This window comes from Geotrypetes seraphini, chromosome 7, assembly GCF_902459505.1.
Source record: "Geotrypetes seraphini chromosome 7, aGeoSer1.1, whole genome shotgun sequence".
Taxonomy (NCBI): Eukaryota; Metazoa; Chordata; class Amphibia; order Gymnophiona; family Dermophiidae; genus Geotrypetes; species Geotrypetes seraphini.
In genome coordinates, this window is record NC_047090.1 from 48,515,633 (window position 1) to 48,536,817 (window position 21,185).

At 49.4% G+C, this 21,185-nt stretch overlaps 1 protein-coding gene across 7 annotated transcripts in view; it reads left to right on the forward strand.

The window, feature by feature from the left end:
- SLC25A18 (solute carrier family 25 member 18) overlaps nucleotides 1-21,185 on the forward strand; it is a 109,513-nt gene that overhangs the window by 24,304 nt on the left and 64,024 nt on the right. For 6 of the 7 annotated variants that reach the window (XM_033952747.1, XM_033952750.1, XM_033952749.1 and 3 more), the window contains exons 2-3: nucleotides 7,182-7,220; nucleotides 17,202-17,324. In XM_033952747.1, coding sequence (XP_033808638.1) covers nucleotides 7,182-7,220; nucleotides 17,202-17,324 — 162 coding nt within the window. Of the gene's footprint in view, nucleotides 1-7,181; nucleotides 7,221-17,201; nucleotides 17,325-21,185 lie in introns of those variants that run through there. The other variant, XM_033952754.1, reaches the window with a different exon arrangement.

Consider the following 21,185-nt stretch of genomic DNA (forward strand, 5'->3'; position numbering starts at 1 on the left):
GTTTGCAGCGCTGCTGTGGTTCATGGCATAGGCAGAAAGATTTGGAATTTATTAGCTTGTGGGTGGAAAGGGAGGAACTCCTGCAAAGTTGGCGGCGGTGGGGGGGGGAGGAGGAGGGTGTCTGCATCCTAATTTCTTACAGTGCTTGGGTGGCCAGTTGTCTGTTCGCTGGCTGGCTGGATTCCTGGTCAATTGGGTTTGGTCGTTACAGTTCTAGTGTCACTGTTTTTCCCACCTTGGGCAGGGTTGCAGTCTCTTTCTACCCCTCTGTTGGACAGAAATTCAGTAGGAGTAGGTAGCATACAATAAGTGTAAGATGTCTCTTGATTTATTAGCACTGGGTTGTCAGATTTACTCCAGATCAAACATTAATTTGTTCCAAATGTTTTCTGGAATTATCTCTTTGCTCTGTCAATGCACATATGTAGCCTAGTGGTTAGAGCAGCAGACTGAGGACCAGGGAAGCAAGGGTTCAAATACCACTAACACCCCTCATGGCCTTGGACAAGCCTCAGATACAAACTTAGGGGTCTTTTTTACTAAACTGTGCTAATAAAGACTATGGCAGTCCAACCGCAGGAAAAGAAAGGACGATGTATGTGTTTCACAAGAACCAGCACAGTGTTGTCAAGTCTGCGCCTTGGTAGGGTTACCATATGACTCCATACAAAAAAAAAGGAGGATGGATTGAGACATCTGGATGTTACTTCCATTGAGCCATATGATAACCCTACTTCTTGGAAAGAAAAAAAGAGTCAGTTTCATTACTTTTCAATCAGCCCTCGCACAGTAGCCTCTAAAATTATGAAAACAGCTGGGACAGCTGAGTAATGTTCAGTCGCCATCTTTAGAAGCAATTAAATTTTCTAAAAATGGGGAGTGGATATGTATATAGAGGACCTTCTGGTCCCACACTGCAGATCAAATTCTCAAGCAAAGTTTTGGGCATCATTATTGACTCTACACTTTCCTTTAATGATCATCTCAACTCTCTGGTAAAAAAAAATGTTTTTTTAGTCTTCACATGTTGAGGAAAGTGCGATCCTGCTTCCGCCAACAACATTTTGCTGTCCTTGTATAATCAATCATTCTTTCTAGACTGGACTATTGTAATTCCATCTAAGTCTAACTAAGAAAAATCTTCAAAGACTTCAGAGGCTTCACTGGCTTCCGGTGATTTCTAGGATTTACTTTAAATGTACCTGCCTAATTTTCAAGATCCTACATGGCATTCTTCCTCCCCTAATCCCACTATCCTGGAATTCTTCGAGACCCGACACTACCAGATCCGCCTATGACAACTTGTGATAGCAGGAGGATATTAACGTCCATAAAGGGAGTAAGGCTCAAACAAATGGTACTAGAGCCCACTAGGGCCCAGGCCATCCTGGACCTGGTACTTACGAACGGGGAAAGCGTCTCGGAGGTCTTGGTGGGAGAAACGCTAGCCACCAGTGACCATAACATTAAGAACTTTAAGAAAGGCTTCCCTAGATCACAAACAAAAACAAGGGTACTCAATTTCCGGGGCACTGACTTCACACGCATGGGAGATTTCGTCCATCAGACGCTGCAGATTCAAGAAGTAACTGATAATGTGGAAGCTATGTGGTCAACCTTGAAATCGACCCTTCATGAGGCAACTAACCGCTACATAAAATCGGTAACCAAACAGCAAAGAAAAAAGAAACCCCAATGGTTCACTGATGAGGTCTCGCACCTCGTCAAAGATAAGAAAAGAGCATTTCTCTCATACAAACGCACCGGGGAAAAAGAAGCAAACATTGAATACAGGACAAAGTCTGCAGCGGTCAAAACAGCAGTCAGGGAGGCCAAACTTCGAATGGAAGAAACTCTAGCGAAGAACATTAAGAAAGGGGACAAATCCTTCTTCAGGTACATTAGCGACAGGAAAAAGAACGCAAACGGGATAGTACGCCTTAGAACGCCAGAAGGAAATTATGTGGAAACAGATAAGGCCAAACTACTGAATGATTACTTCTGTTCAGTCTTTACCTGCGAGGCACCAGGGCATGGGCCACGGCTGGAAGCAAAGCAAAGCAAAGCATGGAAGACCCGTTTCAGAATTTTGAGATCACACCAGCTGATGTTTACAGAGAACTGTCAAGACTCAAGGTGAACAAAGCCATGGGACTGGACAATTTGAACCCAAGAGTGCTCAGAGAGCTATGCGATGTTCTGGCGAAACCATTAGCCATGCTCTTCAATCTCTCCCTAGGTACGGGGAGAGTCCCCCTGGACTGGAAAACAGCCAACGTTGTTCCTCTGCACAAAAAAGGTTGCAGAGCAGAGGCTGCAAATTACAGGCCAGTGAGTTTCACATCGATAGTGTGTAAACTCATGGAAACTCTACTTAAAGGTAAATTAGACACGATATTGGATGAGGGAAATCTGAGGGATCCCTGTCAACATGGATTCACTAGGGGCAGGTCATGCCAATCCAATCTTATTAGCTTCTTTGACTGGGTGACAGGAAAGCTAGACTCGGGAGAGTCTCTGGACATAGTGTACTTGGATTTCAGTAAAGCTTTTGACAGTGTCCCGCACCGTAGACTATTAAACAAGATGAAATTGATGGGGTTAGGTGAGAAACTAACTGCATGGGTCAATGATTGGCTGAGTGGAAGACTTCAGAGGGTGGTGGTCAACGGCACCCTCTCTGAGACATCGGAGGTGACTAGCGGAGTGCCGCAGGGATCAGTCCTGGGACCATCCCTTTTCAACATATTCATAAGGGACTTAACCCGGGGGCTTCAAGGTAAAGTAGCACTGTTCGCCGACTACGTCAAACTGTATAATATAGTAAGTGAAAGCAATCTCAAGGATAGTATGACGCAGGATCTGATCATGTTGGAAAACTGGTCCTCGACATGGCAGCTGGGCTTCAACGCTAAGAAGTGTAAGGTCATGCATCTCGGCAGCAGAAATCAATGCGGAACATACACCTTGAATGGAGAAGCACTAACTAAGACTTCAGAAGAACGGGACTTGGGAGTAATCATCAGTGCAGACATGAAGGCTGCCAAACAAGTAGAGAAGGCCTCATCCAAGGCAAGGCAAATGATGGGATGTATCAAGAGAAGCTTTGTCAGCCGCAAACCTGAAGTCATAATGCCACTTTACAGAACCATAGTGAGACCTCATCTGGAATACTGTGTGCAGTTCTGGAGGCCACAGTACCGTAAAGATGTGCTTCGAGCCGAGTCGGTCCAGCGGATGGCCACTAGAATGGTCTCCGGACTCAAGGGTCTCTCATACGAAGAAAGACTGGGCAAATTGCAGCTCTATACTCTAGAGGAGCGCAGGGAAAGGGGTGACATGATTGAGACATTTAAGTACGTCACAGGTCGTGTCGAGGTGGAAAACGACATATTCGTTCCCAAGGGACCCTCGGTCACAAGGGGGCACCTGCTCAAACTCAGAGGAGGGAAATTTAGTGGTGACACCAGGAAGTACTTCTTCACAGAAAGGGTGGTAGATCACTGGAACAAACTTCCGGTGCAGGTGATCCAGGCCACCAGCATGCTCGACTTTAAGAATAAATGGGACATCCACGTGGGATCCCTACGAGGGTCGAGCTAAGGAACTAGGTTATCAGCACTCAGACTTAATGGGGTGGGTCAGTAGAGTGGGCAGACTTGATGGGCTATAGCCCTTTTCTGCCGTCATCTTCTATGTTTCTATAAACTCAAACTATCTTTCCCCTCGTTAAAAGGCGTCATGTATGCAGGTAAATTAGGGAAATCCCTTTTCTTCAAATTCACTGAGCTTTGGAATGACCTCCCTGCTCTGCTGCGGAACCTAGGCTCATTCCAATTATTCCGAAAGCATCTGGAAACCTGGCTTTTCTCCAAAACATAAAGCTATCTATTTAAAATGTAAAGCTAGCTATCCTCTTCATAACCTCTAATTTCTTATTATGTCCTTCCCTCATTTATTGAATTACCTGTAAACCGTGCCGAGCTCTATCTTTATGGAGATGATGCAATAGGATTCCAAATCACAAAAATCATTGCCTAATTCTAAACCCCACCCAAAATCCAGATATTTGCAAATGTGGATTTTGCTCATTGTGATCCATAAATATAATTTTTTAAAAAGACATGAAAACCACAGGTATAATAACAAAATCCCACTCCCCCTTATGTCTGAAATTTGCCTTTTTTTAATCTTCTGATGACAGATTTAGGAATGTTTGGTAAAGGAACTTGCTATGCCTTTCTATAGTACAACCAAAGTCATTTACATATGCTATTCAAGTATTTTCTGTCCTTACTATTCTCATAATTTATTGTACCTGGAGCAATGGATGGTTAAGTGATTTGCCCAGTTCCTCTGGTTCTCAGCCCACTGCACTAACCATTAGGCTACTCCTCCACCTTTTCAATAGTTCAAAGAAAGTTACATTAAGGTACAGTATGGATTTTCCTGTCCCAGGAGGGAGGGGGAGGTTACAATCTATGGGGCACTTTTACTAAGTTATGTTGGACACTAATGTGCACCTAACAAAGCAAACATGGACTAACGTGATGCGCTGGCTAAAGCATTTTGATTTAGTTTTGCCATCTGTGCGTGTTAAAGGTGTGGATTGGTCTTTTTTTTAGATGGGTCGTATCAGTGGTGGAGAATGAGCATGGAGGCAATCGTGCTGCCGCATAAATATTTTTTTAATGACCATGCCCTAATGCTACTAGAAACCAAATTAATTGTAATACCTTTGCTGGTGGAGATGTCCAAACTGGTGACGGGACAAAAGCGCGCCGACATTTCAAAGCGGACAATTGAACGCAAGACTTCAGCGCACTGCTCTAAAAGCTTATTTTAAAGGGCTCCAATGGGGGGGGGGGAGTGAGGGGAGCCCCCCACTTTACTTAATACTGTTTGCGCTGCTGTGTACCTATTTTGGGGGGAAAAAGTTAAGTTTTCTGTATAATGGGGGGTTACAACCCCCTAAATGCAGCACCAACACTATTAAATAAAGTGTGTGTGTGTGGGGGTTCCCCCCACCCCCGTCGGAGCCCTTTAAAATAAGCTTTTAGAGCGGCATGCTGAAGTCTTGCGCTCAATTGTCCGCTCTCAAATGTCAGCGCGCGTTTGTCTCACACGCTTATGACTGTGAAACCGTCCAAACTCCACCAGCTGAAGAGCTCCATGGCTCAAACTTCCCCTGGGGCATGGATCTCAAAGTCCCTCCTTGAGGGCCGCAATCCAGTCGGGTTTTCAGGATTTCCCCAATGACTATGCACTGAAAGCAGTGCATGCACATAGATCTCATGCATATTCATTGGGGAAATCCTGAAAACCCGACTGGATTGCGGCCCTCAAGGAGGGACTTTGAGACCCCTGACCCGTGGCATGCTTTCCAGCCTGGTACTTGTACACCTTGCAATGCTCAGTTCAATGTCTGTATGCTGCAGTTATTAGAAATGGTTCTCTGTAAAAATATATTTGGGAAATTTTCTTTGGGGGGGCAGGAGTAATTTTTTTTTTCCTCTCCCACCCTTCCTCCTCCCATTCTACAAAGAACCTTCATCTGCACATGAATTTTCCCCAGCACACCTGTGACTAGAGAAGCCTATAATTATTCAATGTTCTGCCCCCCACAGCCTTCCCATTGGTTGGTTCCTACCCACAATTCCTGTGACTAGTCTTCCACTATTGCCACTTGCAATGCCATCTTATTGGTTAGATCCTATCCACAGTGTCTACTGCTAGTTGGCTGGAAGCAGGCAGGGAAGGCTCACTTACATGGAGGCAGGGGGAGGGAGGTTGGAGCGGTTTTAAACTCTGAAACATCCTTTTAGTTTCTGAACATTAACAGAAAAAAAAAATAATAATAATCTCATGAATACAGAAAAATCCCAGACAGTTGTCATTCTTATACTCCTGAGAACTGAACCCATCTAAGAGGACCTGCCCAAACTTTTGCTTTGCCAGTGCCTTAATCTGGCCCTGCCCATGGCAACAGATATAGTTTGGCAGTGTGCATAGCAACCATTAAGAAGGCTTCACAATAAAAATTAAAAAAGAAAATGAAATTTCTCTGTTTTTAGGTAAAGAAGTTGTAAGAGGGTGGTTTGGGAGGGATGATTTTTTGGCAGTTTCAGGGGAAGTTTGTGGGGTGTAGAGCAGTTCTAGAGGGTTAGATTTAGGGACTGGGGACCCTCTCCTGGGCCTTCAATCCCCTGAGCCTTCATTTGCAAGTACAGTGGGCAGTTCAGCAGTTTGTAACACCAACTCCTACACTTTCCCCACCAGCCGCATCCCCAGAGATGCCAAGTTAACCAATTGCAGGCTGGAGGTTTTGAGACAGTTCTGGATTTCTGACCTCCTCATCCTGGTGCATTGTGGGACCTGCTGCACTGATTGCAGTGGGCAGGATCAGATACTACAAAACTCACATTGCAGTGGGATGTAAGTTCAAAATAAGGACAGGCCAAAGAGTCTCCAGCTGGAATTAGGTAACTTGGCATCTCTGCATCAACAACCCCATTGTTTTGAAGAGGAAGAGAAGCTGAGCTGAGAAAGACATCTTCTATTATACTTTATGTATTATTTTAAGGTACTGTATATGATAGCACTGTACAAGAAAAACCAGATCTGCTCAGGAAAACATTTGCTTATAGCAGATTTTGAATCAGAGAGGCATGCTAAATTGGTGTTTTAAAAATCAGCTGCAGACTTTTTTTTTTTTTAATTTTTTTTTTAGTATAGTGATCGTGTGCATTTAAAAAAATATTAATTCCACTACTGGTATATAATTACATTTTCAATGCACTTCTGAAAATGGAGTATAAAATTAGTATATAGGGCTCCTTTTACGAAGGTGCGCTAGTGTTTTTAGCGCACACACCGGATTAGCACGCGCTAGCCGAAAAACTACCTGCTCAAGAGGAGGCGGTAGCGGTTAGCGGGTGTGGCATTTTAGCACGCACAATTCCATATGTTAAGGCCCTAACGCGCCTTTGTAAAAGGAGCCCATAAAGTGCAGTGATTTTGTGATGTATATTATAGTTGAAAAACTACTGTGACTGCAATGAAGTGTTGGGTCTTGTAAAACATCTGACTTGGATAAAATTGTTTAATGCAACTGACCCTCAAGGTCAGCAGTCCATCCTATCAAAGCATCTCCCTAATATATTTTCCACTTCTTTTTCCAGCGAGGCCATCTCAGCCATTATGGTCAAGGAGACATTCAGGTAGGTCATTTTCTGTTGCTTCCCCACCACTTTCCAGTGGTTGCTAGTGACCTATTAAGCTGGGTAGAAAGCTTACCTTCTCATCTAATCCTGTATCAGAGGAAATCCACTGGCTCATAAAGTGGCAGGCTAAAGGCTCAGGTCTACTCGTACAATAGGATCTTTTACAAACATCAAATGCATATAACTGTTCCCTACTATCCACCCACCACCTTCAATTTCACTTTTTTCCTTGCTTTTATTCACTATGTTGGTCATTCTTATTTTACTGACAAGGAGTGGCCAAGCTGAAGAGTGGCTTAGTGGGATCAAATCACAGGGCTGCTCCTTGTGACCCTGGGGCAAGTCAATTAATCCTCCATTGCCCCAGGTACAAAATAAGTACCTTTATATACATAAACTTCTTTGAATCACGAAAAAAGCAGTATACGAGGAGGTGCTGAAAAGTTCTTAGTCCAACCAAGAAGGGAATGATGTGGATATGGTTCAATTAATGATCTGAAATAATGTCAAAATATAGAATTTTGTTTCTACAAATTGTCATGTAACGCTCTTTTCAACTACAGTAGCAAAATAATGCTCAGCATTTAGGAAGTTGGTTGATTGGGCTGAGAACTTTTCAGTACCCCCTCATACAAGTCCTATTCCCTCCCCCTATACACTTGGACAAGAATATGTGCCAATACCAATTCTCCTTCATGCAGCTGAGCATATGTTCTTGATCTGTCCATCAACTCGGAACACCTGTGCCTGCTAACCAGTTCTTCGTGACACTATGATTTATTTTCTTAGATTCTGCAAAGCATGTGTTCTTAGTCACATTCTCTATAAGTTGTAAGTTATTGATTCTGTAGCTTTGTGTTTTGATCCTGTAGCATGTTATTGACTCTGTTCCTGAAAACTTTGTGTATATATCCTTGTAACCCGTTCTGGGCTCCTGGGGAGGACAAGCTATAAAAATGAATAAATAATGTCCCATTGTGGATTAAGAACTGGTTAAAAGATAGAAAAGAGAGAGTAGGGTTAAATGATCAATATTCTCAATGGAAAAGGTTAGCTTGTGGCAGGGACGTAGTGAGGATGGGAGGCACCCGTAGCAGTGGCACCCCACACCCTCTTCTCCACCCCCACTCCGTCCCTGCTCCCCACCATGTGCACACACACACCTTCCTTTCCCCATACCTCTTTAATTTCGCCAGCACAAGCAGCATTTCCAACCCGCTGCCCATGCCGGCCTCGGCTCTCCCTCTGATGTCACTTCCTGGTTCCACGATCAGGAAGTGACTTAAAAGAGAGTGCCAAGGCTGGTGCGAGCAGCAGGTTGGAGCTGTTGCTTGCGCTGGCAAAGAGTTAGAGGCACAGGGGGGAAGGTGCATGGCGGGGGAGGGGCAAGGAAGGACCGGAGGTGGAAAGGAGAGATGCCAGCACCTCCACCAAGTTGGCACCCCCCATGCTCCCCCTTTCTACACCACAAGCTAGTGGGGTTCCCCAGGGATCTGTGCTGGTGCTGCTGCTTTTTAACATATTTACTGTATAAATGATCTAGAGATAGGAATAACTAATGAGGAGTTAAATTTGCTGATGACACAAAGTTGTTCAAAGTTGTTAAATCGCAAAAGGATCTTATGAGACTGGGAGACTGGGCATCCCATTGGCAGATGGCGTTTATTGTGAGCAAATACAAAGTGAAAGAGGAACCCAAACTATAAATACGTGTTGCAAGACTCTACACTAGGAGTCACCGCCCAGAAAAAGGATTTAGGTGTTATGTCTCGTAGCGCTTTAGAAATAATAAATAGTAATAGTATGTTCTTAACATAAGCGTTGCCATACTGGGACAGACCAAAGGTCCGTCAAGCCCATATCCTGTTTCCAGCAGTGGCCAATCTAGGTCACAATTATCTGGCAAGATCCCAAAAGAGTAAAAAGATTTTTATGCTGCTTATCCTTGAAATGAGCAATAAATTTTCCCATCTTAAGAACATAAGAAGTTGCCTCCGCTGAGGCAGACCAGAGGTCCATCTCGCCCAGCGGTCCGCTCCCGCGGCAGCCCATCAGGCCCATTGCCTGAGCAGTGGTCTCTGACTATCCCTATGACCTACCTCTACTCCTATCTGTACCCCTCAATTCCTTTATCATCTAGGAACCTATCCAAACCTTCTTTGAAGCCTTGTATTATCCCAGGACAAGCAGGCATGATATTCTCACATGTGGGTGACGTCATCTACGGAGCCCCGGCGCGGACAGCTTTTCAAGCAAACTTGATTGAAGTTTCAAGTTTGCACACTGCACCACGCATGTGCATGCCTTCTCGCCCACTAGAGGGCGCATCCCACCTCGTGGTCCTCAGTTCAAATTTTTCCGCGGAGCAAGAAAGCCCTGTGGATCTGAGCTCCAGTGTTTTTGCCTTCTAGCTGCCGCGTTTAGTTTGTTTTCCCTTCGAATTAGTTCGCGGTGCTGTTTTTCTTTTCGGTTCCTTTTAAAAAAAAAAAAAAAAAAAAGTCTTTCGTTTTTCCTCGGACTCCGGGGGCTCCCGGAATCCGTGGCCGCGGGACGTCGGTACGTTCCCGGCCTTCTTCTTTTTCTTCGTGGATGTCCCGTCCTGTTACGGGATTCAAAAAGTGCAGCCGGTGTGAGAGGTTGCTTTCCATCACTGACCCTCACCGGTGGTGCATTGTCTGTCTTGGGCCTGAACATCCGACAGACTCGTGTGATCGCTGTGCTACCTTCCAAAACAGGGCCCTCCGTCGCCGTAAGGCAAGAATGGCCGAATTGTTCGCCGTCGACGCGCCGCCTAAGGCCTCGACGTCGGCCTCGGCCTCGGCCCCGGCCTTGACCTCGGCCTCGGCGTCCTCGGGGGCCTCGGCCTCGCCTCGGCCCTCTTCCTCGAAGGCGTCGTCAGTGAAGCAAGCTTCGGGTAAGTCCTCTGTTCCATCCCCTTCAGCAAAGAAGCCATCCTCGAGTCAGGCCAAGGCGGGTGGGTCGACCCCGGCCCCGCATCGGACCTCGACTCCGCACACCCCGAGGGAATACTCGAGACCGAGGTCGCCCTCCAGGGAGTGTGCCCCGGACTCGGAACTCCCCACCTTCGTGGGGATTCCGGCCTTCCAGGATCTCCTCCGAGCTCTGATCTCATCGGAGCTGTCGGGAGCCCTGGAAGTGTTGCAGCGTGCTGCGGTTCCGGCGGCCTCGACCTCGGCCTGGGCGCCCTCGGTCTCGGAGGCCCCGGCCTCGGCTCCCTCGGGAGCCCCGGCCTCGGCGACCTCGGTCTCGGGTACTGTGGCCCCGTTCACCTCGGTCTCGGCCCCGCCCCGGACCTCGACCTCGGGGGAACCCCCTGAGCGGAGTGTAAGGCCCAAAGAAAAGTTGCGCAGAGTGCGCCGTCTTTCCTCCTCTTCCTCCGGGTCTTCCAGACACGCCTCGCCCTCGACGCGACCTCGGACGGGGCGTCGATCGAGGAAGTCTAAGCGGCCCCGAGGCTCGCCTCGGCGCGACCGTTCCTCGTCGTTCGGGGGCGAGGCGCTGCAGGTGTCGGAGTTGCGCCTCGACAACCCGAGGCTCCTCCGCTCACCCCATGGGAAGTCTTCCCGGGCCGCCTCGCCGAGGAAACGGGAGAGAGTGTCCCACGAACCCCGGGGTCCTCACCTAAGGGTTCTGCGAGGAGGATAACTTCCCCTTCCCCCTCGAGGGCCCTCGAGAGGGGATCCTGGGATTCGGGATCGGTTAGGGATCCTCATTATTCCCATGAGGCCTCCCCCCTCTCCTCGGTGGGGCGGTCGAGAACCCCCTCTCCCCAGGCTAGGCCGTCCTCATTTTCATCCTTCGTTCAGGACATGGCCCAAGCCCTGGGGATTGACCTGATGGTAGGCTCTCGATATTCCAAAGAATTTTTGGAGGAACAGGACCTCCCCACTCTTCCTAGGGAGGTGCCTAGACTCCCTCTCAACAGTGTCCTTCTGCAAACCTGGCTGAAGAACTTGTCAAACCCTCTTACAGTCACGTCTGTGCCTTCAAAAATGGAATCGAAGTATAGGACGATTCCCCCTAAAGGGTTCGATAAGGCGCAGCTCTCACACCAGTCTCTTCTGGTGGAGTCTGCTCTTAAAAAATCACAGCCCTCACGGGTTTCTGCGGCGGTTCCACCAGGCAGGGAGGGGCGGACCCTGGACAAGTTTGGCCGTCGCCTCTATTCAAATTCCCTGATGGCCACCAGGGTTCTAAATTACGCCTTCACCTTTTCCTCCTATTTGCGTGGTATGGTGAAGGACCTTCCTCAATATCGAAACTCGTTACCGGACTCCCAAAGAGCAGGATTCGATAAGTTTATGTCCAACCTGTCTCAATTGCGGTTGTACCTATTCCATGCAGTGTACGACACCTTTGAGCTGGTTTCGAGGGTGTCGGCCCTCGCGGTGGCCATGCGCCGCTTGGCCTGGCTTCGCACCCTCGACATGGACCCAAACCTGCAGGAACGCCTGGCAGACTTGCCTTGTGTGGGGTCCGAGTTATTCGACGAGTCATTGGACGCGGCGACCAAGCGCTTGTCGGAACAGGAGCGCTCTCTAGCATCCCTGGTCCGCCCCAAACCTAGGCCCCCGCCGCAGAAACCCTTTCGGCCTCCGCCGCGCCGATACCCTCAGAAGTCGACCCCGGCTTTCTCGAGACCGCCTCCGAGACGTCCGTCTCAGCGAGGCAGAGGGGGACAAACCCAAGCCCCGGCGCAGGGCCCTTCTAAGCCAGCGCCTTCCTTTTGACGGGCTGAGCGGACGGGGCGGGTTCCCCTCCGCACTTTCACAGGAACCCCTTCCTATTGGGGGCCGTCTTCGGTCCTTCCGGGAGGCATGGACCGGGATTACCTCAGACGCTTGGGTGCTCCGGATCGTCTCCGAGGGCTACTCGCTCAACTTTGTGTCCTCGCCGCCGGACAGTCCCCCAAGTTTAGTCCCCTGCAACCGTTCGCAGCTACCGACCCTTATAACCGAAGCCAAAGCCCTCTTGAAGCTTCGGGCGGTCGAGCCGGTCCCCAAGGACCAGTGGGGTACGGGGTTTTACTCCCGCTACTTTTTGGTCCCAAAAAAGACCGGGGACCTGCGCCCCATACTGGACCTCAGGAAGCTCAACAAATTCCTGGCCCGGGAGAAGTTTCGAATGCTATCTCTCCCGGTTCTGTATCCCCTCTTGGAGGAAGGGGACTGGATGTGCTCCCTCGACCTGAAGGAAGCATACACCCATGTTCCGGTGCACCCCGCCTGTCGAAGATTCTTACGATTCCAGGTGGGGGACCTCCACCTCCAGTACAGAGTACTGCCCTTCGGCCTGGCCGCGTCCCCACGAGTATTCACGAAGTGCATGGTGGTGGTTGCAGCAGCCCTCAGGTCACGTGGACTCCATGTGTTCCCTTACCTGGACGATTGGCTCATCAAAGCCCCGACCAGGGAGGGGGTTATCTCAGCGACCCGACAGTCTATTGCCTTCCTGCAAACTCTCGGGTTCGAGATAAACTTTCCAAAGTCTCAGTTGAGGCCATCTCAGTCTCTTCAATTCATAGGTGCGGTGCTGGACACGGTGCGCCTGCGCTCCTACCTGCCGACCCAGCGGTTGGAAGCCTTGGTAAGGATGAGCCGCCAGGTCTCTCAACTATCGAGGGTGTCGGCCAAGCACATGATGATGCTGCTGGGCCATATGGCCTCGACGGTACATGTCACGCCGTTTGCGAGACTACACCTGAGGATCCCTCAGTGGACCCTCGCGTCCCAGTGGCGTCAGGAGTGCGACCCGGTGTCTCGCCTCATTTCGGTGACTCCGCTTTTGCGGAAATCGCTGCGTTGGTGGACAGACTCTTCAAATCTGTCCATGGGGCTACTGTTCCGCACTCCGCCTTTTCACAAGGTCCTGACCACGGACTCCTCCGAGTACGCGTGGGGAGCCCATCTCGACGGTCTTCGCACGCAGGGCCTCTGGTCGGCAGAAGACCGTCAGTGTCATATCAACGTGCTAGAGCTGCGGGCCATCTTCCTAGCACTTCGAGCCTTCGTTCACATATTGCAGGACCAGGTGGTCCTCGTCCGCACGGACAATCAGGTGGCAATGTATTATGTGAACAAGCAGGGAGGAACGGGGTCATGGCCCCTCTGCTCCGAAGCTCTTCGCCTCTGGGAGTGGGCGGCCTCCCGGAACATCTTCCTCCGGGCGGTCTACATCCAAGGAGAACGGAATTGCCTGGCGGACAAACTCAGTCGACTTCTGCAACCGCACGAGTGGACCCTACACTCAGCAGTTCTACGCGAGGTTTTCGCTCGCTGGGGAACGCCACAGGTGGATCTGTTTGCCTCTCCGGAGACACACAAACTACCACTATATTGTTCTCGGATGTACTCGCAGGACCGTCTGGAAGCGGATGCCTTCCTACTCGACTGGGAAGGGAGGTTCCTGTATGCATTCCCCCCGTTCCCTCTGATCATGCGAACGTTGGTACACCTAAAATCGTCCACGGCCACGATGATTCTCATAGCACCTCGGTGGCCGCGTCAGCACTGGTTCTCCCTGCTGCTCCAGCTCAGTGCCAGGGAGCCTCTTCCCCTGCCTGTCTCTCCTTCTCTGCTGTCTCAGAGTCAAGGATCCATGTTACATCCCAATCTGCAGTCATTGCACCTGACAGCCTGGTTTCTTGTTCCCTGACTCCTCCGGACCTGTCTCAATCGGTGAAGGAGGTGTTGGAAGCCTCCCGCAAGATCTCGACGAGGCTTTGCTATGCGCAGAAATGGACCAGGTTTTCCACCTGGTGTTCGTCTTTTCACCTGGATCCGGTGTCAGTTCCGGTATCCTCGGTTTTAGAATATTTATTTCATTTGTCACGCTCCGGCTTGAAAACCACTTCGGTGCGGGTTCATCTCAGTGCGATTTCTGCTTTCCACCAACCTCTGGAGGGACGCCCTCTGTCACTCCACCCCTTGGTGACACGCTTCATGAAAGGGTTAATCAGGGTTTGCCCCCCACTTAAGCCTCCGTCTGTCGTGTGGAACTTGAATGTAGTTCTGGCTCAACTGATGAAACCCCCTTTTGAGCCACTCAACAAGTCCCTCTTGAAATTTCTGAGTTGGAAGGCGGTGTTTCTGATTGCCCTCACCTCCGCCAGGCGGATTGGGGAGTTGCAAGCCTTGGTTGCGGACCCTCCTTTCACTGTCTTTCATCACGACAAGGTGGTTCTCCGCACCCATCCTAAGTTTTTACCTAAAGTTGTTTCTGACTTCCACCTCAATCAGTCCATTGTCCTTCCTGTGTTCTTCCCGAAGCCCCACGCCCATCCGGGCGAGACGGCGCTTCACACGCTTGACTGTAAGAGGGCGTTGGCATATTATCTTCAACGCACCAGGTCTCATCGGAAGGTTCCTCAATTGTTTTTGTCCTTCGATCCCAATCGATTAGGGCATCCAGTTTCCAAGCGCACTCTGTCTAACTGGTTGGCCGCTTGCATTTCCTTTTGCTACGCTCAGGCTGGCCTTCCTCCCCCGGGTCGAGTCACGGGGCACAAGGTCCGAGCAATGGCAGCTTCGATAGCCTTTCTCCGATCCACTCCGATGGAGGAAATATGTAAGGCTGCCACTTGGTCTTCGGTTCATACATTCACCTCTCATTACTGTCTGGACACTCTATCCAGGAGTGACGGCCGGTTTGGCCAGTCAGTATTGCAAAATCTGTTTTCCTAAATTGCCATCCTCCCACCTGCCCTGTTTTGGTTAGCTTGGAGGTCACCCACATGTGAGAATATCATGCCTGCTTGTCCTGGGATAAAGCACAGTTACTTACCGTAACAGGTGTTATCCAGGGACAGCAGGCATATATTCTCACAACCCGCCCGCCTCCCCGGGGATGGCTTCCTTGCTAGTTATGGAACTGAGGACCACGAGGTGGGATGCGCCCTCTAGTGGGCGAGAAGGCATGCACATGCGTGGTGCAGTGTGCAAACTTGAAACTTCAATCAAGTTTGCTTGAAAAGCTGTCCGCGCCGGGGCTCCGTAGATGACGTCACCCACATGTGAGAATATATGCCTGCTGTCCCTGGATAACACCTGTTACGGTAAGTAACTGTGCTACGTGCTCCGGCCTATCACAGCCTCCGGAAGCGCATTCCATGTATCCACCACCCTCTGGGTGAAAAAGAACTTCCTGGCGTTTGTTCTAAACCTGTCCCCTTTTAATTTCTCCGAGTGCCCCCTTGTACTTGTGGTTCCCCATAATGCCTTATGGACTGTAACAAATTCTAGAGTTTAATTGCACATTGCGTGAAGAAATATGTTCTCCAGTTTGTTTAAAATTTACTACTTAGTAGCTTCATTGTAGATCCCCTAGTCCTAGTATTTGTGGAAAGGGTAAAAAGGTGATTCACGTCTACCCGTTCCACGCCGCTCAGTATTTTATAGATCTCTATTATACAGTATCTCCCCTCAGTCATCTCATCTTCAAGTTGAAGAACCCTAGCCGCTTTAGCCTTTCCTCATAGAGTAGTCCCATTCCCTTTATCATTTTTGTCACCCTTCTCTGTACACTTCTCAGTACAGTATTCACGGAGGATAGGGGCAGAGCCAGACTGCGAATTTAGAAAAAGTGCGAATAATTTCTCATCCGGCTCTGACCCCCCCCCCGCCTCCCCCCCCCCCCGGCATCCTGGCCTTACCTGGTGGTCTAGCAAGCTTTCAGGGCAGGAGCAATCTTCCTACGCTCTTGCCCCGTGCAGATCGCCAATAGGAAATGACTGCCATGAGTTCCCATAGTCTCTCGAGACTACGACGGGTGCTTACAGCAGCCATTTCCTAATGGCGATCTACACGGGGCAGTAGCGTAGGAAGATTGCTCCTGGCCTTAAAGCCCACTAAACCACCAGGTAAGGCCAGGATGCCGGGAGGAAGGCTGGAGGGAGGCAGGAACATCCGAAACTATGGAGGGGGTTCCCCCCCCCCAAAAAAAATCATGAATATGTGAAACCGTGAGTGTCAAAACTGCGAATAGAGAGGGGGAAGTGTACTTTTCCTGATTCCGCTATATCTTTTTTGGGATGCTGTGACCAGAACTGCAGACAGTATTTGAGATTCAGTTTGGCTGGCCTGGAACTTCCTCTCTGACGTCAGAATTGACATCGGGGGAAGGCTTGTGGGCCAGCCGTTGTGCATTCGCTGCATGCACCTGGCCTGGCCCTATTGCTGCGGCGGTGAGGAAGCAGGGAGAAATCAGTGGCAGTGGTGTGGGGGAGGGAGGCAGGCAGGGAGAGAGAGAGAAAGTAAGAAAAAGTTGGGGGAGTTTGGCAGCGGTGGCTTGGCGGGACGGGCAGGGAGAGAGAAAGACAGAAAGAAAGGAAGGAAGGAAATATGTACATGAAAAATGAATGGAAGAAATTGGGGGCGGGGCTGGGGTGAGGCTAGAGCGGGATTGGGGGTGGGACTAAAAATTAGTAGATGTCCCGTTTTGAGGAAAAAATAAATGGTCACGTCATTCATACCCCATGTGAACTGGAGAATTGGAATCAAATTGGAACGGCAAACTGCTTTATTGGAGGACAGCAGTCTACAAGCACAACATAACTTATTAATACAAGGGTTTGAGTTAGTCAAGATCATAACAGAAACCTGTAGTTTATCTTAGATAAATCTGAGCTATTTGCATTTGACTTGGTTTTATGTTCACACTAATTGGTTCATTTGCAAATATTTGCACATTCCCATTTGGAGCTGGAGTTTAGTTTGGTTTGGTTATGCAAAACTTCAGCCTGAATAAACTGAGGTTGCATCTCATTATCCAAGTAAATTAGCCTTAGTATTTGCATATAGAATCTGAATTTGAACAAGGAGGGAGCATCATCGAGCCCAATTAGGAACAATAACATATGCTTTCTAAAGAATATTTGCCAAGACAAGCAAATATTTTGTTTGTTTGTGCATATGTGTTAGTTGTGGAATGTAAATCAGTCTTCTTTTTCTTTCATTTCAGTCTGACAGCAAAGCTGATCAATGGAGGAATAGCAGGGCTGGTGGGCGTGATCTGTGTGTTTCCCATTGACCTGGCCAAAACTCGACTTCAGAACCAACAAGTCCGAGGGGTCTACACAGGAATGTAGGTGATACAAAACTATTATTTTTGAGGTGGGAGATATTGACAGAAAGGAAAGCCACCCTTTCCTGTGTCTATACCAGAGTTCCTTAACCCAGTCATCTGGGCATACCAATCCCATCTGGTTTTCACTGTATACATATGTCTCATATATATCAACCAGTGCTAGAATAGATGTGTAGACTTTTAGCATAATGGGACACTGAGGCATTTCATTCTTTCTTTCTTTCTTTCGCCCCCTTTCTTTCTGTCTGTCTGTCTTTCTTTCTTTCTTTCTGTCTGTCTCTCTCTCCCTCCCTGTCCCACTGTCTGTCTTTCTGTCTCTCTCCCTAACCCACTGTCTGTCTTTCTTTCTGTCTCTCTCCCTGCCTCCCTGTCTTTCTCTGTGTGTGTCTTTCTTTCTTTCTGTCTGTTTCTCTCCTTGGCCCCCTGTCTGTCTGTCTCTCTCCCTGCCCCACTGACTGTCTGTCTGTCTTTCTGTCTGTCTCAAGGACCCACAAGAAGGGGGGAGGCATAGCGCTGTATATAAAGGACTATATCTACTCGATTGGGATCGATATGGCAACAAAGGCAGAGGAGCTAGAATCGCTATGGGTCAAATTGCCGGGAAAGAAGAGTACAGACATAAAGCTGGGGCTGTATTATCGCCCGCCTGGTGTGTCAGAAACAATAGGACAAGACTTGGAAGCAGAACTGAGACAGGAATGCAGGACTGGAAGTGTAACAGTGATGGGGGACTTCAACTAGCCGGGGATAGACTGGAGTACGGGACACTCCAACTCCACGAGGGAAGCAGGATTCGTAGAAGCTGTGAGGGACTGCTTCATGGAGCAACTAGTCAAGGAACCGACGCGAGGGGATGCTACTCTTGACCTCATCCTTAACGGATTAGGGGGGCCTGCAAGAGGGGTAGAAGTGGGAGGAACACTAGGCAACAGTGATCACAACGTGATCAGATTCACATTAGAAAGGGGGTCACTCATAGTGGGGAGGACCGCAACGACTGCGCTCAACTTCAGGAAAGGGAACTATGTTGCTATGAGGAAAATGGTGGGGAGGAAGCTCAGGAACGGCTTTAGGATGGAGACTGTAGGGAGCGCCTGGACCCTTCTCAGGGACACACTGCAGGAAGCGCAAAAACTGTACATCCCCAGTTTCAGGAAAGGCTGCAAGAACAAGCGGTCAAAAGACCCGTTTGGATGACACATGAAGTAAAGAAGGTAATCAGTGACAAGAAAGTGTCCTTCCGGAAATGGAAAAGGGATCCAACGGAGGAAAATCACCAGGAGCACAGGAAATGCCAAAAGGAATGCCACCGAGAGATTAGAAAAGCAAAAGGGAAATACGAGGAGGGGCTGGCCAGGGAGGCGAAAAACTTCAAGGCATTCTTCAGTTACGTAAAGGGGAAGCAACCAGTGAGAGAGGAGGTGGGGCCATTGGACGATGGGGATAGGAAGGGAGTGATTAAGGAGAATAAAGAGGTAGCTGAGAGGTTGAACACGTTCTTCTCGTCGGTCTTCACGAGCGAGGACACGTCCAATATACCGGACTCAGAGGAGCTCATGAGTGGGGAGCAGGCCAAAAGATTGGGGCATATAGAGGTAAGTCGGGAGGATGTCCTCAAGCAGATTGACAGACTGAAAAGCGGCAAATCACCGGGACCGGACGGGATCCACCCAAGGGTTCTAAAGGAACTAAGTCAGGAAATAGCGGGCGCAATCCAGCATGTTTGCAACCTATCCTTGAAAACTGGAGAGGTACCAGAGGACTGGAAACTGGCGAATGTCACACCTATCTTTAAGAAGGGATCGAGAGGTGACCCCGGGAACTACAGGCCGGTGAGCCTGACTTCAGTTATAGGGAAGATGGTGGAAGCTATGATCAAGGACAGCATTTGCGAGCACATCGAGAAAAATGGCCTACTGCGGACAAGCCAGCACGGATTCTGTAAGGGAAGGTCGTGCCTGACAAACCTTCTGTACTTCTTTGAGGGAATAAGCAGTCAGGTGGACAAAGGGGAACCCATAGACATCATTTACCTCGATTTTCAAAAGGCCTTTGACAAGGTGCCACATGAAAGGCTGCTTAGGAAGCTGTGGAACCACGGGGTGGGCGGGGATGTACACAGATGGATCAAGCACTGGCTGTCAGGTAGACTACAGAGGGTCGGAGTAAAGGGCCAATATTCTGACTGGCGGGGAGTCACGAGCGGTGTGCCGCAGGGATCGGTGCTGGGGCCGCTACTCTTCAACATATTTATCAATGACCTGGAAACGGAGGCAAAGTGTGAGGTTATAAAATTTGCAGACGATACCAAGCTCTGTGCCAGAGTTAGGACCAGGGAGGAGTGTGAGGAACTGCAAAGGGACCTCGATAAGCTGGAGGACTGGGCAAACAAATGGCAAATGCGCTTTAACGTAGATAAATGCAAGGTCATGCACATAGGGAAAAAGAACCCGTTGTTCGAGTATAAAATGGGGGGGAGATTGCTGGAAGACACCGGACTTGAGAGAGACTTGGGTGTGCTAGTGGATCCATCCATGAAACCATCCGCACAGTGTGCAGCAGCCTCGAAGAAAGCCAACAGGATGCTGGGCATCATCAAGAGGGGCATATCAACCAGGACGCGGGAAGTCATCATGCCGCTGTATCGAGCGATGGTGCGCCCACATCTGGAATACTGCGTTCAATATTGGTCGCCGCACCTCAAGAAGGACATGGCAGTTCTTGAGAGAGTCCAGAGGAGGGCAACGAAACTGGTAAGAGGGCTGGAAAACTGCCCATATGCTGAGAGGCTGGATAAACTGGGGCTCTTCTCTCTGGAAAAGAGGAGGCTCAGGGGGGATATGATAGAGACCTTCAAAATACTTAGGGGCATAGAGAGGGTGGACAGGGACAGGTTCTTCAGACTAAAAGGGACGACAGGTACGAGGGGGCACTCAGAGAAACTGAAGGGAGATAGGTTCAAATCAAATGCAAGGAAGTTTTTCTTCACCCAAAGGGTCGTGGACAAATGGAATGCGCTCCCGGAGGAAGTGATCCGGCAGAGTACAGTACAGGGATTCAAACAGGGATTGGACAGATTCCTGAGGGAAAAGGGGATCGTGGGGTACTGAGGGAGGTGCTGGGGTGTTGCATAAGTATAGACAGCTCACCAGGTCGTGCAGGTACAAGGCCGGAGGGTTAGGACATTGATGGGAAGATAGGACTTCGATGAGAAACCTAGGGGGCAAGGGGGCCCTTCTGGTGATTAAGGCCCTGTTGGGCCGCCGCGGGGGCGGACTGCTGGGCGGGATGGACCTCTGGTCTGACCCGGCAGAGGCACTGCTTATGTTCTCTCTCCCTGTCCCACTGTCTGTCTGTCTTTCTTTCTGTCTCCTGCCCCCTGTCTTTCTGTGTCTGTCTTTCTTTCTGTCTCTCTCCCTGGCCCCCTGTCTGTCTGACTTTCTTTCAGTCTCCCTGTCTGATGTGTGTTTTTCATTCTTTCTGTCCCTCGCCCAGCCAGCTATCTGTCTGTCGGTCTCACCTTCAAAGCAGTCTTAAGAGGATCGCTGGTGCTGTAGCGAACTTAGCAGGCTGCCATCAGCCTCCGCAGCATGTTTCCTCTGCAGCAGTCCTGCCCCTCCTCTGACATATGGGACGGCAGCAGAGGGAATGTGCTGCGGAGGTCAACGGCAGCCTGCTAGATTTGCTACAGCTGACCGGCGATCCTCTGCAGGTTGCTTTAAAGGTGAGACCGGGATGGAGGGAGGGAAGGAACAGAGGGCCAAATCTTGGGCCAAATCTAATTACCCTGCAGGCCTGAATTTGATACCCCTGCCTTATATCCACAGTCATTCCTGGATGAAAAATGAACGTGTTGCA